Source organism: Diceros bicornis, chromosome 19 (genome assembly GCF_020826845.1).
Source record: "Diceros bicornis minor isolate mBicDic1 chromosome 19, mDicBic1.mat.cur, whole genome shotgun sequence".
In the NCBI taxonomy this organism is placed as follows: domain Eukaryota; kingdom Metazoa; phylum Chordata; class Mammalia; order Perissodactyla; family Rhinocerotidae; genus Diceros; species Diceros bicornis.
In genome coordinates, this window is record NC_080758.1 from 41,103,183 (window position 1) to 41,119,756 (window position 16,574).

Below are 16,574 nucleotides of genomic sequence, written 5' to 3' on the forward strand. Positions count from 1 at the left end.
TTCGTTTTTTCTGAACTTCACTGAACTCCCAGCGAAATTTGTAATTTTCACTACAAGGTCGATAAGCCGATTGTATATTGTCTGGAACCATTTCCCAATCCTTTCACTTCTTCCGGTTATATTTGCCCACCAAGAGGAAAGCTTCAGATTATCTGGTAAAATCCATCCCGACGGAGCAGTTAGAGCATTGACAAGCCGTGCTGACTCACATCTCCTCCCACTTTCCCACCTTCCAGTCCCTGAGGCAGCATTCGCCCTCTCCTCCCCTGTCCCCTAGCGCACCTGGCCATGTAGGCCACGCCTTCCGGTCCCCCTGACTTGGAGAGGCCGGGGGAAGCGCCAGCCGCCTCATGCCCCTCCCAGGCTCCCGCTCCACGCTCCGCCCCCGTCGCGAGGCCGTCTCCAGCCCCCTCGCGCCCTGGCTCCGCCCCCTCCAGCTCCCTAACGTCCTCGGCGTCGGGCCCGAGCCTGCGCCTGCGCGTGCGCCCTGGGGCCGAAGTCGGGGCGCGCGGTGGCTGGAACGCGGAGAGCGGCGGGCGGTGCAGCCAATGGGAGGCGGCGCTGGCTAGCGGCTGGGAGGCGGGGCCTGCGCGCTGTTAGGTTAGCGCGAGGCGTGACCTAGTTGACAGGCTCTGAGGCGCTGCTGTGGTAGCGGCCGCGGGGCTGAGGCGGGTGGGAGCCGAAGCCGAGCGCGGGATTGGGGAGGAGGGCGGCGAGTGGAGAGCGGCGAGCGGCGTGGGACGCGGAGCCTCTTTCACTTTTTCCCTCCCGAGTGCCTCCTCCCTCCTCTCCCACTCCACACACACCCTGTTTGCCCGTGAGCCTGGGGAACTTGCAGCTTAAAGCCAGCCACCCCCACGGCAACATGTACCCCAGCAACAAGAAGAAAAAGGTGTGGAGAGAGGAGAAAGGTAACCGGCCCGTCGAGTCCTGGGGTGCGAGGGTTGGGGTAGGGTGGGGGCGGGGGTCAGGGCTGTGTGTGCCGCGGCGCCCTCCGCCCGAGCTCCCGCCTCGCGCCCGCCGGCCGCTGCCGCCTCCCTGGCGGGTCCGTGTGTACACACGCGCACACGCGCGCTCACACCGGCTGGCACGCGCCGCCCCCGGGCACCTGCAGCTCGCGCACGTGTGGGCGCACGCCCCTCCCCGCCGCCTGCCACTTCGGGTCGCCTTCGCCCCAAGTGGGGCTGCCTTCGCCTGGCTCGCGGCGTGGACCCCCGCGCGCGGCACCAGTTCCTCAGGTCCACCGCCCCGTCTCCGGACCCCAGCTGGGACTGTCGCACTCCTGGCCGGGTGTCCCACGGACACTTGCCCACCGGCGGGCATATCGGCTGCAGCTGCTACTGTGCGCCTTTGCGCCCCGCTGACCCTCGTCCATTCACTGCTCGCCTCTGTCCTCTTCCACCCCCTAACTGGCAGAATGTCCCCACCTTCAGGTGTTTTCCCCTTCTCTAGGTCCTCTCCTGCGCAGCAGTGTGACTTTTGAAACCTGGAACTCTCGGGGAAACCCAAAACGAGAGTCTTGTCCGTGAGGATAGGTGCCTTCAGAGAAGTCTGAATGGGCTTTTCTCTCTGCAGTGTGTTTCTCTATATTCCATCCCCATTCATAGTCTGAAGTTGCTCAGAGTAAGATTGAGAGACTGATGTCACTCTCTGAATGAACCCACCCCTGAATTTTGTGCACATCAAGGCTTATCCGAATCAGCTAGATTGACGGGCATTGATTTCTGTAAGACACAGAAGTGTGCAGTCCAGCCCGCCCGCCGTCTCTCTCTCTCTCTTATTATAGTTAGATAATATTCTTAGGTAAACTTGAGTCTCTGGAGTTTTTTCTTTCATCTTTTCACAACTTTTTGTTTTTATACTTGAGTTCACAGAAATGTAGGAAAACGTACTTGCATCGCTACTAGCCAACCTGTGTATCAAGGGTGAGGTCGAATGAGGTAGTGCAAATCTCTCCTAAGTATCCCCTTTTTTTGGAAGAAGGATGAAGGGGTGACTAGATTAAAAGTTAATTTGCTTGATAATAGCTCCTTAAAACCTGTCGATTTTTATGGCAAGTCCTGGCCTTTATAAACAGGAAGGCCAGACAGTGGAGGTAAGAAAGGGAATGAATGTAGAGAAAGTATCCTCTATGTAGGGACTATTTCAAACAATGCAGGAGGAGGGAATTTTTTTTCAAATTAACTACTGGGAAGATTTAACATAGCAACTGAACAGCCCAATTAAAATGGTCTTTAAAATATTGAAAGATTAGGTTGTATGTCATTTAGTTATGTTTTAATTGTGAGCATATATAGAACTAAAAATTCTGATGTCACAAAACACATGCTGTTGCGAATAATAGCCTGATGTATAAAGTAATGTAAAATAATTTTGCTTTGTTTTTACAGTAGTGGTTACTTTAGTTTCAACACACTTTCACAAGGAATTACCTCATAAGCATTGAAAAATCATTTGTGCCTTTTTTTATTGATGGTCTTGAAATGTTAGCTTTGTATTATTGATAATGAAGGCAAAATAGTGGAAGACATAGGGATTGTTTTCAGTACATCAATCATTGATGAAATTATAGTGATTACTTAAGAACTATTTACTGTCATAATAGATAATGTTCCTAAAGTAACAATGTTATAACAGTTCCTTCCATTTAACGTCTACACAGTTGGACTGTGACAAGCAGGCATTTTACGATCTTTAATGTCTTGATGTTTTTTTCTTTTTTTGCTTCTAATAATAGGGAAAAATATAACCAAACTAATGTTTTCTAAATAGAGAAACAAATGCACAAAGAAGGCATTTAACAAAGTAACATTTTCCTGTCCAAAACTAACCTATTTTTGCATTAAATTTAACATTAAAAGAAAAAGTTATTGTAACTTTAAGACTTGAATGTATGTCTCAATGCCTTTTCATGATGTCTGATTTTGGAATATTTAATATTTAAAAATATATATATTATGCCATCAAGAAGGAGCCAAGGATTTCCAGGACAGTAGTTAGTATTAAAGAAGTTGATGGGCTGCATGACCTTTTTCCTTTCATCGCACTGGAGAGGATGGTGTCGTATTTTTGCAGCTGATATTTAAATCTAAAGGAAGGTTTACGCATCTCATTGAAATTTCAAGGCATTCTATAAACATAACTTCAACTCAGTATACCGTTTAATGAGTAGGTCTGTCTGGTTCAGAGAGAAAGGATTCATTGCAAAGGTGAAGCATTCTTTAAGGAAAAGTTTTGTTTAATGCCAAAGAAACTATGTATGTCTGTGGCCCTCAGTATGTTTCATTGTTTAAACAAGTAACTAAGGAGTTCTCAAGTCCACATATGTTAAACATTATTGATCTAGTATTTTGAGCCCTAATTCAAAACCGCTTACTGTGTATGATCAAGTACTGAAACTTAACTCATCTCTTTTTTTTTTGTGTTATTATTGATATTGTTTTTGTTGTAAGTGTCCACACTTAAACTTTTAAATGGAAGGAAGAGGGCAGGTTGTGTTCCCGTATGTATCTTCTGACATTTACAAAAACTACAAATTGCTTCATAATAAATCTTTCAGCCTGATAATGGTATTGTAATATTTCCATGTTAGTGACCTGAGCTTTTCTAGTAGTGCTTTGGTAAGTCCTAGTCATCCCTTTTCCTCCTTTGTGTGATTATTTTAAATTTGCTATCCCTTCAAGCTTCCTATTTCATCAACATCCCATCCTCCTATACTGAACCGGTGACATTGCCTTTTAATTCACGGAGAAAATACATGTCAAATAACATGGAGCAGTCCTAACATCTTCCTCCATAGTCTCATTTGTCTGTTTCTTTACATATCGTTTGTCCTTTCAGCTTTGTTCCTATCTTAGAGGAAGCACTTTTCACGATGTCTAGGATTAAAATCTCTGCTTGTGCTCTTTTTCTCATCTCCTGTATTCTTTTAGATATTGTGCCATCATTTATTCTCTTTTGAGTATGTTGAATTTCTCAGTGTCTTCAGGTTCCTCTCCTCAGCCTGTAACAATCCTCAAGTCTCTTCTACCCTAAAGTAGTGTTCCTTTCACAGGGCTTCACCTTGGAGTTGCTGTTCTCACTTTCCTTTTCCTCAGTCCCTCGTAGTCTCCTGGATCTCAGTTATAGTCTAATGAATCTAATGTTCCTAAAGTCATTCAGTAATGACAATGAGGATGGTACTAATATAAAAATAGTTACCATTAGAGTCCTCTTTGTGTGCTCTGCACTATTTTAAGTACCTTAACATGGGTTGTTTCATTTAATTCTCACAATACCCTATGAGGTAGTATACTGTAGGGTCAAGACCTTTAAACACCATTTGCCTGGGTTTGAATCTTAGTTGTACTGCTTACTAGCTCTGGAACCTTGGGTAAGTTATTCAGCCTCTCTGTGTTAGTTGCCTCATCTGTAAGTTGGGAATACCTACCAACCTACCTCAAAAAGAAACTGAGATGTAGAGAGATTAACCAAGATCATATAGATTTGCATGATTTGGGATTAGAACCCCCGATAGCGCTACTAACCACTTTGTTCTCTTTTCAGTGCTGTTGGTGACCCAGTTGATAAAACCAATGGCTTATTAATTTTTATTCTTCCTGATCTTCCTGTAGCACTTGACAATATTTTCCTTCTTCTGCTTGTTAAAACTCTTTTTTCTGCTGGTTTCCACATCACTGAGACTTTGATTCACCTTGTACCCCCAGTGACATCTAAGTTTTATTTCATTTTTCCCCTCTTTGTGTCCACTCCCTAAATGTTGTTTCTTTGAGGTTTGGTCCCCTCCCTTACCCTTCCCTATGAACTTCCTGTAGGACTAGAAGTTTAGGTTATAATTTCCAAAATCTCTAGGCTAGACCTCTCTCCTGAGTTACTGATTCTTGATTTCAACTTGAATGCCTTGTAGGCATCTTCAATTCAACAGTGTTGATCCTTGAGTATTGTAGTATTTGTGATTTGAATATGTCATATTTGATTAAAATACCATAGTCCCCTCTTATCCAGGGAGGATGCCTTCCAAGACCGCCCATGGATGCCTGAAACTTGGATAGTACTGATACCAGTATTATGTTTTTTCCTATACCTGCATAGATACCTATGATAAAGTTTAGTTGATAAGGTAGGCACAATAAGAGATTAACAATAATAACTAATAATAAAACAGAACAATTTTAACAATATACTGTAATAAAAGTTACTGTGGATCTTAGCAACCTCAGCATACAGTTTTTTTCTTCCCTTGTTAAGTCGAGAACTTTCCCCTTTTCACTTAAAGGAAGCACTTTAGGGCTCCTCATTGGGTTATCCAAATTGGTAGCATCACTACTTTGTGCTTTGAGGCCATTATTAAGTAAAATAAGCGTTACTTGAACACAACCACTGTGATAACGCATTAGTTGATCTGATAACTGAGGTGGCTACTAAGTGACTAACAAGCAGATAGTGTATCCAGTGTAGATACACTGAACAAAAAGGGGTGATTCACGTCCCTGGTGAAATTTCATCAAGCTACTCAGAATGGCGCACAATTTAAAACGTATGAATTGTTTATCTCTGGAATGTTCCATTTAATATTTTCAGACCACGGTTGACCACGGGTAACTGCAACTGAGGAAAATGAAACTGCAGATCAGGGGGAACTACTGTATCTGTTTTTTTTTGTTTCCTAATGTGGCTGAAGAAAAGCCAATTCTAGGAGCAGGGAAAAATGCTGGCTCCCCATTTTTTTGTTCACTTATGCTTATATTAATACTTGCTGCAGTTTATTTCTTTGAAAGAATCCTTTAAAGTCATTATTTTTTGAGAGTTAGATTACCTAAAACTAGATTCTGTCCTTAAATCCGTTCACCTAAACTATAATACTGTACCATGTAATATGCTGAAAGACACTTGGAGAGTGAGAGTACAACTGTCAAATCTTTCTATGTTGTGGAGACCTTTGGTAAAATATATGATACATCACTGCTGACATACAGAATGAGTGAGGATGCCAATGTGATTTGATATATTGAATACTAATCAATCTTAATTTCTGTCTCATTTCTTTAGATTAAAAAGAAATATAAATAGAATTTCTTACTTTTTTTTCCTGTATCCTAGTGGATTGTTTTATGTACTTTCTGAGATATGCATAATCAACTTTGAATATTAGTGGTTTACTTTGTAGGATAAAGGTTAAACTGCTCAACATGGTATACAAGTTCCTATACATTTTCATTTTAACTTATATTTCCAGCTACTTTTCACTTTTGTGGCCACTCCCTTCCTCTTAGCATATCTTGCAGCTTCATTAAACTATTCATATCTCCTTATCTTTGTTTACATTGATCTATTAGTCTGAAATAGCCTTTCCTCTTGCCTCTTAATGACAGAATTCTACCTATCCTTTAGGAACCAGCATACACATCACCTCTTTTGGGGAGCTTTTCCTGAGAAGGTAGTATAGTATAGTGGCTAATAGTATGGGCTACAGTGTCTGACTAATGGAGATATTATAATAATCTCCATAATGGAGATAGACTGGATTTTAATGGAAAGCTTTCTTGCTTTGGACAAACTACTGAATTTTGATGTGCTTCATTTCCCTATCTGCAAAATAGGAATACTACTGTCTATTTTGCTGAGTTGTTGGGAAGATTATTTCAATGAGATTATACATGTAAAGTACCTGCCACACAGTGAGTTCTTTATAAATGACGCCATCTGTGATTAATTCTAAGATGCATTTTTAAAAATATTTTAATCTTATAATCAAGATGTATATTCAAGGTGTCACCTTGTATCACCTCCACAAAGGTATTATTAAATTGAAAGTGCACTTTTATTGTTGATGGCATTGTAGAATTAAGGAAATATCTTGGTGGCTGCCTTTCTTGTGCTCTTAGCATTTGTATTTTATTTATGTAGCTATTATTTTGTATCTTATCCATTTCCTCTTTTGTATTGTGAACTCCTCAAGGTTAAGGATCGCTTTTGTACCTGCAATGTATAAACATATCACCTGGCACATCGACTGTCAATAAGTGTTGATTGAAAGAGTTTACTTATTTCTTAGACTGTCACAAGAGAGTCTTCCTCATCGAACATTGATCTTTTCTTTTTTCATAATGTGGTATTAATTTGACACCTTCTAAAACTCAAATAGGGAGTAATTAAGTTTGCATTTTGGTCTTCCTTAAGTCCACATCAATTCTTTGGTTAGTTTAATATGGTTAATATTTAAATTATAAAATAATTCCTGAACTTACAAGTTAAATACAAATAGAGATTCTGCTTTTATTTTGCAAGAACGTTTACTGAAGATGACCTTAGAGGAGAGACGCAAAGAATACATAAGGGACTATGTTCCCCTGAACACCATCCTGTCGTGGAAGGAGGAGATGAAGGGCAAGAGCCAAAATGATGGTAAGTGTCTCAGAACATTTTTCAGGTAGATACTGTTTGAATTTATTTATGAATTCTGCAGGACGGTTGTCGACAGAAATGAGTAACTGGCATTTGATAAAGACATGACATTTTACTATTTGAAATAATTGCTTGGTTGTCATTTGTTTTTAGGAATCTATTATGTTTTATTTAAATTTAGGAAATTATATTAACATAATTCATGTTCTGAAATAGACTATATTATAGTACTTTTGAAAAACTATTCTGCAATAGTTCTTGGAGCACATGATATTAGGGATTTGCTTCTTTGGTGGTGTGGCCCCTTGAATTTGTTTTAATCAGGTTCATTTATTTTGAGTTTTCTTCAAGTTACTTTAGGGATTGGATACAGTTGAAAGAGAGTGTATTAGTGAGAACAGAGAAAAACCAAATAGCAATTCACATACTTTTAGAAAAGAATATGTATTTTGTATGTTGTGGCATTATGTGTACATATAAAGTATATAAAGTATTTGTATGACAAAATTTACTCTCTGTCAGAGTCTTTATGATTTGATGAGAATCTCAATTGCTTGAGGGAAAATATATGTGTTAGAATATAGGTAAAATTTTAAGTATTAAAAAGGTACATGGAAAAAATTAAAAAAAACATAATAGATTTAACAGATGTTTAATATATTTATCTTTGAATTGACACTCAGTGGTGTTAATGGTCTGGATGTGAAGTTTAAAAGAAACAGGGTGCTTTTTAGGTACTTAGCAGTTGAAAAAGAAAGTTAACTTTATGAAAGTGACTTGGAACATGCTAATTTCACAGGTTGTGATCTTAGATTGATGGAGCTATACAGGATACTATGGGCCCAGAACAAGAATACACTAGCATGGAATTCTTGTGGACAAAATCTGTGGGAAACATTAGCCAAATTAGGCTTTGTGTCTGTGAAGAGAACGCCATTTACCTGAGTGTTTGGGCTTCAGACATCGCTTTGTTTTTCTAGGAATGCAGAGCATGTGGGTTCTTTTAGACCTTACTCTGCCTGGAAACGTGTGACCTTGGGCAAGTGGGGTAATGGCTCTACCCCAAGTTCTAATGGGGTCATTGGACAAGCTGATTGGGATGTATACGTCTGACTTCCCTCCCCAGTGTCTTCAGTAAATGCAAGTTGTTTTTATAATGATCTAATTGAAGACATCATTGAAAGAGAAAAGTAGTGCTGTGTAATGAAAAGAATACAGAGCTAGGTGTCAAAAGGACAGCATTCTGGGCTCTGTCTGACTTAGTGCCATGTACCTCTTTATGTTTGGGTCTGTTATTTCTTCTTTTGTTTATAAGAAACTGGTATTGAATACTTGAGCGCCATTTATCATGGCTAGTAAATCTCTCATTTTCTAGTGCTTCATTCATCTGATATTCTTTCTTGGTCACTGTTTTAGCTGGTCAGTTTTCTAAGGATGCAGTACATGATGTTATTATTATTATTTTTCTAAACAAATTTTGCCTCCTGAGATAGAGATTCCTGTTGCTGCCAGAACAATTGACAAAGCAGTAGTGATACCCAGGCTGCATAGCCTAATGTTGGGTCTGCTCACCTCTGTGTAGAGGCTTGGCCTTTCTGTTGGCTGCTTCTATTTGAATATTCAGCGTGTAACAGTGTAGTGTTGAACTGGTTTTTTAGAGAACTCAGAGTTAGATGTTTTCAGAGATACCATGTACCAAAATATGTCCCCCAAATCAAAAAAGATACATTGAATAACATCTGACATTGTTATTCCCTAACAAGATCCTGTGTATTTAATCCTGTCTCCCAATATGAGCTTTATAAGTGGTTTACAACTGCTCTGTGTATTTCAGTTCTTTTCCTTCATGATTTTCTGAACGTGAAGGTCCTTCGTGGGGAACTAGGTGATGTGGTCAAAATCATATTTCTATTAAACAATGTTTTGTTCTTTCCATCTAATGTTACTTGCTCCTTTCTGTTGTGACCTAGAAATTTGTGACTGTCCTCTTCTTTTTTTGTGAAACAGAATGGCTTATTTCTATAAGTAATATCTCTTAATTTCTTTACATAATACATATCTTTAATAAGTGCTTTGTTCCAATGTTACCTATCCAGTGCTCAGTTACATTAAAATATTTATAGTCAAGAGAGTTTTAGTATTGCAACAGTTTAAAGAAAAATCGTTTAAAAATATAAATTAAGAAAAAAATCATAAAGGACAACTATATAGTTATATTTTTATATTTTGTTTTGAAATGTTTAAGCTACTGCTTGTAAATGTGTATGTATATAAGTAGGTATTGATATTTATAATAGTCTAATTTTTAAGTATGAGATTTCAAACTAAGTTTTAAAAGAAGTCTATAATTCTTTGTCACAGTTTCTTATTAGTAGGAAATAATCAGTATTTATTGGGCTAGCACAATATACCAATTTTAGATTTAGTAGTTTATCATTTTTACCTACATTTTTATAGAAGACAGTTTTGGCCTTCATATCCATGATTACATGGAAAGTTCTCAAGCTGTTGTTTTTAAATTTTTTTCTTACTTTGCTCAGTTTTCTTTTACTTTAATTAAATGCTTCTTGTTATTATGTTGTAGTAGAAAGTTAAATAAAAAGGAGGGAAGTGGCCAAATGTGTTTGTCATAATTTTGATTTTAATCTGTCCTAACAAAAGGAAACCAAAATTTTTCAAACAATATGCAATCAATGTTTGTGTAGAAAGGAGGAAGCAAGTAGATAATATTTTTACTTTGGCTTACTACTTTGGTACTATTGGAAAGCTATGGATCAGAAGAGGAAACAATGGGAGATGATTACCAAAAAAACCCATTTACTTATTGTTCATGTTCATATTTGTCAACTGCTATTAGTAAATATCTGGAATTATATACTTCTAATTACTTCTTCCTCTGTATTAGTAATTATGTGATAATTCGTTTATCAGTTGCTCTGTTGTAGGGAATTTTAAAATGCTTCTCTCCTGTTATACTGTGTCTCTAGCACCTGGAATAGTGCCTCATGCATAGGTGTACTCAATTAGTATGTTAAATAAGAATGCCTCAGAGGTTAACAGTCTACATAGGACAATTCTTTATTTTTTTTCAAATTTTAAAATGAGCATTTAAAAACATATATAAAAATAGAATAATGTAATGAACCTTTATGTACCCATCACCCAGTTTCAACATTTAATACCTAGCCATTTTTTTTGCTGAGGAAGATTTGCCCTGTGGTAACATCTGTGCCAGTCTTCCTCTATTTTGTGTGTGGGTTGCCGCCACAGCATGGCCACTGATCAGTGGTATAGGTCCACGCCCGGGAACCGAACCTGGGCCGCTGAAGCAGAGTGCGCTGAACTTAACCACTAGGCCACAGGGCCGGCCCCAATACATAGCCAATTTTATTTCATCTATACCAGTTCTCCCTGCACCTTTCTCCCAGACTCTTTTGAAGCAATTCTTGTACATCATATCAGTTTTATCTGTAAATATATGTATGTGTGCATATGTATATATCTTGAAAACATAGGGACACATTTTTCTTGTTTTATTATAACCACAATACTATCACACACCTGAAAATTAATAATTCTTTAATATAATTAAATATCCAATTAGTATTCACATTTTCCGATTGTCTCATAAAGGGTTTTGATTTTTTGTACAGTTTGCTTGAGTCAAGATCTAAACAAGGTCCACATATTACGTTTAATCGATATACTTTTTAAGTCTCTTTTAATCATTAGTTCCTTCTTTCTCTGTCCTTTTCCCTCCTTGTAATTTATTTGATGAATAAAGTAGGTTATTTGTCTTACAGAATTTTTCACATTTTGAGTTTTGCTGACAGTATCTTTGTGGTGTCATTTACCATATTCCTCTGACCCCTGTGCTTTTAACGAGCTGGTAGTTAAATACAGGGGCTTGATCAGACTTGAGTTTAATTTTTTTTTAAAGAATACTTTATAGATGTTTGTGCCTTCTTTTGCATAATATCATAAGGCACATAACTTCTGGTTGTCTCTCTCTGTGGTGATAAGACTGATCATTAGGTTTAAGTATTGTCAGCCTAATCTATCCATTGTCAAGTTTCCTATCAACTTTTCACCTAATGGTTTTAGCAGCCACTGATGATCATTGCTTAGATCCATTATTTTATTATGGGTTGCAAAATAATGTTATTCTAATTTTATCATTCCTTTTTCATTTATGAGTTGGACTTCTATAAAGAACTTTCTCTTATCAACTGCTTTATTTTCCTGCAGTACAGTTTATATAGAAAAGGCAGAATAAATGCTGGTTTTCCTTTTACCTATCAGTTTTCAGATTGAGTTGGTTCTCTGAAATCCTCCAAAGGTAACCAAAGAGTTCTTTTTTTGTCTTTTTTTTCTGAGGAAGATTAGCTCTGAGCTAACATCTGTGCCAGTCTTCTTGTACTTTGTACGTGGGTTGCTGCCACAGCATGGCTGACAAGTGTCATAGGTCCACACCTGGGGTCCGATCCCGCGAACCCGGGCCACCAAAGCGGAGGGCACCAAACTCAACCTCTATGCCACAGGGCCAGCCCGAAGAGTTCTTTCTTTTTAATTTTTGACTGTCATTTTGAATCTCTCTCTCTCTCTCCCCCTCACACACACAATATTAAATGGGAATGCTTCAGTGGTTAACAGTATACAAAGGATGTGCATATGTGTGTGCACCTGCATTTAAAGTATAGCTTCCATACAATACATACAATTACTAAACTGTAGCCCTAGGGTATAGTAGAAAGACAAAGGTAAATATAGATATATAAATGGTTGGATGGATGGATATGATAGAAAGATGGCATTGCTTCTTTGTAGGGTCAAAAGTTCAGTTCTCATGGCCAGCTCCAGTGGCCTAGTGGTTAAGTTCAGTGCGCTCTGCTTCAGTGGCCTGGGTTCACTTCCTCGGTGCAGACCTACACCTCTCATCAGTGGCCATGCTGTGGCAGCAGCTCACATACACAAAGAGGAAGATTGGCAACAGATGTTAGCTCAGGGTGAATCTTCCTTAGCAAAAAAAAAAAAAAGTTCAATTCCCCGCTGTAATTGGTATGTGTTTTGTTCTTCTTTGCTACTTCAATGCTCAAGTTCTACTAGACCACTCAGAGAAGCAATGTTGTTACTCTCTTAGGGTGGAGAAAAGCATTGGCAAAGACTGCTGTGCTTATGCTAGTTTTTCTCTTACTAGTTGGTATCATGGAAAATAGTTACAGCTGTAAGTTTAGATAGACTTTGAGTCATTACTTTTTTTTTTGTGAGGAAGATCAGCTCTGAGCTAACATTCATGCTAATCCTCCTTTTTTGTTGCTGAGGAGGACCGGCTCTGAGCTAATATCTATTGCCAATCCTCCTCCTTTTTTTTTCCCCCTGCAAAGCCCCAGTAGATAGTTGTACGTCATAGCTGCGCATCCTTCTAGTTGCTGTATGTGGGACATGGCCGGAGAAGTGGTGCGTTGGTGTGCGCCCAGGATCCGAACCCGGGCTGCCAGTAGCGGAGCGTGCGCACTTAACCGCTAAGCCACCGAGCCGGACCTTGAGTCATTACTTTTAATGTTTATATGGAACAGCAACGCAGGAAAAATAAAATAATAAATGATGAAGGTGAGTTAGGTAAAAACTATAAAGTTATATATTCACTATAACAAAATATTTTTTAAAAAAGGCTCTTTTAGAAAGAAACTTCAGGGGTGGCCCCGTGGCTTAGCGGTTAAGTGCACGCGCTCCGCTACTGGTGGCCTGGGTTCAGATCCTGGGCGCGCAACAACGCACCGATTCTCCGGCCATGCTGAGGCCGCGTCCCACATACGGCAAACAGAAGGATGTGCAACTATGACATACAACTATCTACTGGGGCTTTGGGGAAAAAAAGGAGGAGGATTGGCGATAGATGTTAGCTCAGAGCCGGTCTTCCTCAGCAAAAAAGAGGAGGATTAGCATGGATGTTAGCTCAGGGCTGATCTTCCTCACAGAAAAAAAAAATAAATAAAAATAAATCAATAAATCACTGTGGGGGTATACAGTCAAAGGTATAAAAAAAAAGAAACTTCATATTTCTTATCTTATGTATGTTATATTCAAATATGATTTATAGGCCATTTGAAAACACTTAACTATAAAATGTCTTGAATTGTGAAGTCTTTGTAAGTCTGAATTTTAGTTTTTTGAGGTGTACAGAAATATTTTGAGATGTGTAGGTTGACTAGAGGCATGTATGTAGTCTTTTGTTTCTTTCATATTAAAAATATTAGCTTAGAAGTTCAACTTTATTTTCTCTCTTTTTCATTAGAACTAATTTCTGCTCTTAAATTATTTCCACAAGAGGTGTTGGCTGACTAAAGAAATAAAAGTTAAGTCCAAACTCCCAAATCTCTCAGTCACTTTAAGATCTTATTTCAGTGTAGGTATTGAATTTTGTTATATTTCACCTATGTCCCAAGTTGACTATTGATATTTAGAAATCATCAAAGAAAGTGTATCTTAATCATATTTCAATCCCAGTGCATAGTCCAGTATTTTTTTTTCTTTTTTTTTTTTTTATTGATGTTTTAATGGTTTCTAACATTGTGAAATTTTGGGTTGTACATTTTTGTTTGTCCATCACCATATATATGACTCCCTTCACCCCTTGTGCCCACCCCCCACCCCCACTGCCCCTGATAACCACAGTCCAGTTTTCTCTGTCCATGTGTTGGTTTATATTCCACATATGAGTGAGATCATACAGTGTTTGTCTTTCTCTTTCTGGCTTATTTCACTTAACATAATACGCTCCAGGCCCATCCATGTTGTTGCAAATGGGATGATTTTGTCTTTTTTTATGGCTGAGTAGTATTCCATTGTATATATATACCACATTTTCTTAATCCAATCGTCAGTCGAGGGACACTTACGTTGCTTCCACTTCTTGGCTATGGTGAATAATGCTGCAATGAACATAGGGGTGCATAAGCCTCTTTGGATTGTTGATTTCAGGTGCGTTGGATAGATTCCCAGTAGTGGGATGGCTGGATCATAGGGCATCTCTATTTTTAATTCTTTGAGGAATCTCCATACCATTTTCCATAGAGGCTGCACCAATTTGCATTCCCACCAGCTATGTATGAGGGTTCCTGTTTCTCCACATCCTCTCCAACATTTGTTGTTTTTTGTCTTGGTGATTATAGCCATTCTAACGGGCGTGAGGTGGTATCTTAGTGTTGTTTTGATTTGCATTTCCCTGATGATTAGTGATGTTGAGCATCTTTTCATGTGCCTATTGCCCATCTGTATATCTTCCTTGGAGAAGTGTCTGTTCATTTCCTCTGCCCATTTTTTGATCGGGTTGTTTGTTTTTTTGGTGTTCAGTTGTGTGAGTTCTTTATATATTATGGAGATCAACCCCTTGTCAGATGTATGTTTTGCAAATATTCTCTCCCAGCTGGTTGGTTGTCTGTTCATCTTGATTCTGGTTTCATTTGTCTTATAAAAGCTCTTTAATCTGATACAGTCCCACTTGTTTATTTTTTCTTTAGTTTCCCTAGTCTGGGTAGGCATGTCATCCGAAAAGATTCCTTTAAAACCAATGTCAAATAGTGTGTTGCCTATATTTTCTTCTATGAGTTTTATAGTTTCAGGTCTCACCTTCAGGTCTTTGATCCATTTTGAGTTAATTTTTGTGAATGGCGATAGCACATGGTCCACTTTCATTCTTTTGCATGTGGCTGTCCAGTTTTCCCAACACCATTTATTGAAGAGACTTTCCTTTCTCCATTGCATGTTCTTAGCACCTTTGTCGAAAATTAGCTGTCCGTATATGTGTGGTTTTATTTCTGGGCTTTCAATTCTGTTCCATTGATCTGTGTGTCTGTTTTTGTACCAGTACCATGCTGTTTTGATTACTATTGCTTTGTAGTATGTTTTGAAGTCAGGGATTGTGATGCCTCCTGCTTTGTTCTTTTTCTTTAGGATTTCTTTAGCTATTCGGGGTCTTTTGTTGCCCCATATAAATTTTAGTATTCTTTTTTCTATTTCTGTGAAGAATGTCATTGGGATTCTGATTGGGATTGCATTGAATCTGTAGATTGCTTTAGGTAATATAGACATTTTAACTATGTTTATTCTTCCAATCCATGTGCATGGGATATCTTTCCATTTCTTTATGTCATCATGGATTTCTTTCAATAATGTCTTGTAGTTCTCATTGTATAGGTCCTTCACCTCCTTGGTAAGATTTATTCCTAGGTATTTTATTCTTTTTGATGCAATTGTAAATGGTATTATCTTTTTGAGCTCTCTTTCTGTTAGTTCATTATTAGCATATAGAAATGCAACTGATTTTTGTAGATTGATTTTGTACCCTGCAACTTTGCTGTAGTTGTTGATTGTTTCTAATAGTTTTCCAACAGATTCTTTAGGGTTTTCTATATATACAATCATATCATCTGCAAATAGTGAGAGTTTCACTTCTTCGTTACCTATTTGGATTCCTTTTATTCCTTTTTCTTGCCTAATTGCTCTGGCCAAAACCTCCAGTACTATGTTGAACAGGAGTGGTGAGAGTGGGCAGCCCTGCCTCAGTCCTGTTCTCAGAGGAATGGCTTTCAGTCTTTCCCTGTTGAGTATGATGTTGGCTGTGGGTTTGTCATATATGGCCTTTATTATGTTGAGGTACTTTCCTTCTATTCCCATTTTATTGAGAGTTTTTATCATAAATGGATGTTGTATCTTGTCAAATGCCTTCTCTGCGTCTATTGAGATGATCATGTGGTTTTTATTCTTTGTTTTGTTGATGTGATGTATCACGTTGATTGATTTGCGGATGTTGAACCATCCCTGCATCCCTGGTATAAATCCCACTTGATCATGGTGTATGATCTTTTTAATGTATTGTTGTATTCGGTTTGCCAGTATTTTGTTGAGGATTTTTGCATCAATGTTCATCAGCGATATTGGCCTGTAATTTTCTTTCTTTGTATTGTCTTTGTCTGGTTTTGGTATCAGGGTGATGTTGGCCTCGTAGAATGATTTAGGAAGTGTTCCATCTTCCTCTATTTTTTGTAATAGTTTGAGAAGGATGGGTATTAAATCTTCTTTGAATGTTTGGTAAAATTCACTGGAGAAGCCATCTGGTCCTGGACTTTTATTTTTTGGAAGGTTTTTGATTACTATTTCAATCTCTTTAC

The 16,574-nt window shown here is 38.5% G+C and overlaps 1 protein-coding gene across 1 annotated transcript in view; it reads left to right on the top strand.

Moving 5' to 3' along the window:
* The first annotated feature begins 710 nt into the window (after positions 1 to 710).
* MACROD2 (mono-ADP ribosylhydrolase 2) overlaps positions 711 to 16,574 on the top strand; it is a 668,091-nt gene continuing 652,227 nt past the window's right edge. Inside the window, exons 1-2 of the mRNA XM_058563251.1 lie at positions 711 to 911; positions 7,288 to 7,404. Of these exons, the coding sequence (XP_058419234.1) occupies positions 866 to 911; positions 7,288 to 7,404 (163 nt within the window). The 5' untranslated portion in view covers positions 711 to 865. The remainder of the gene's footprint in view (positions 912 to 7,287; positions 7,405 to 16,574) is intronic.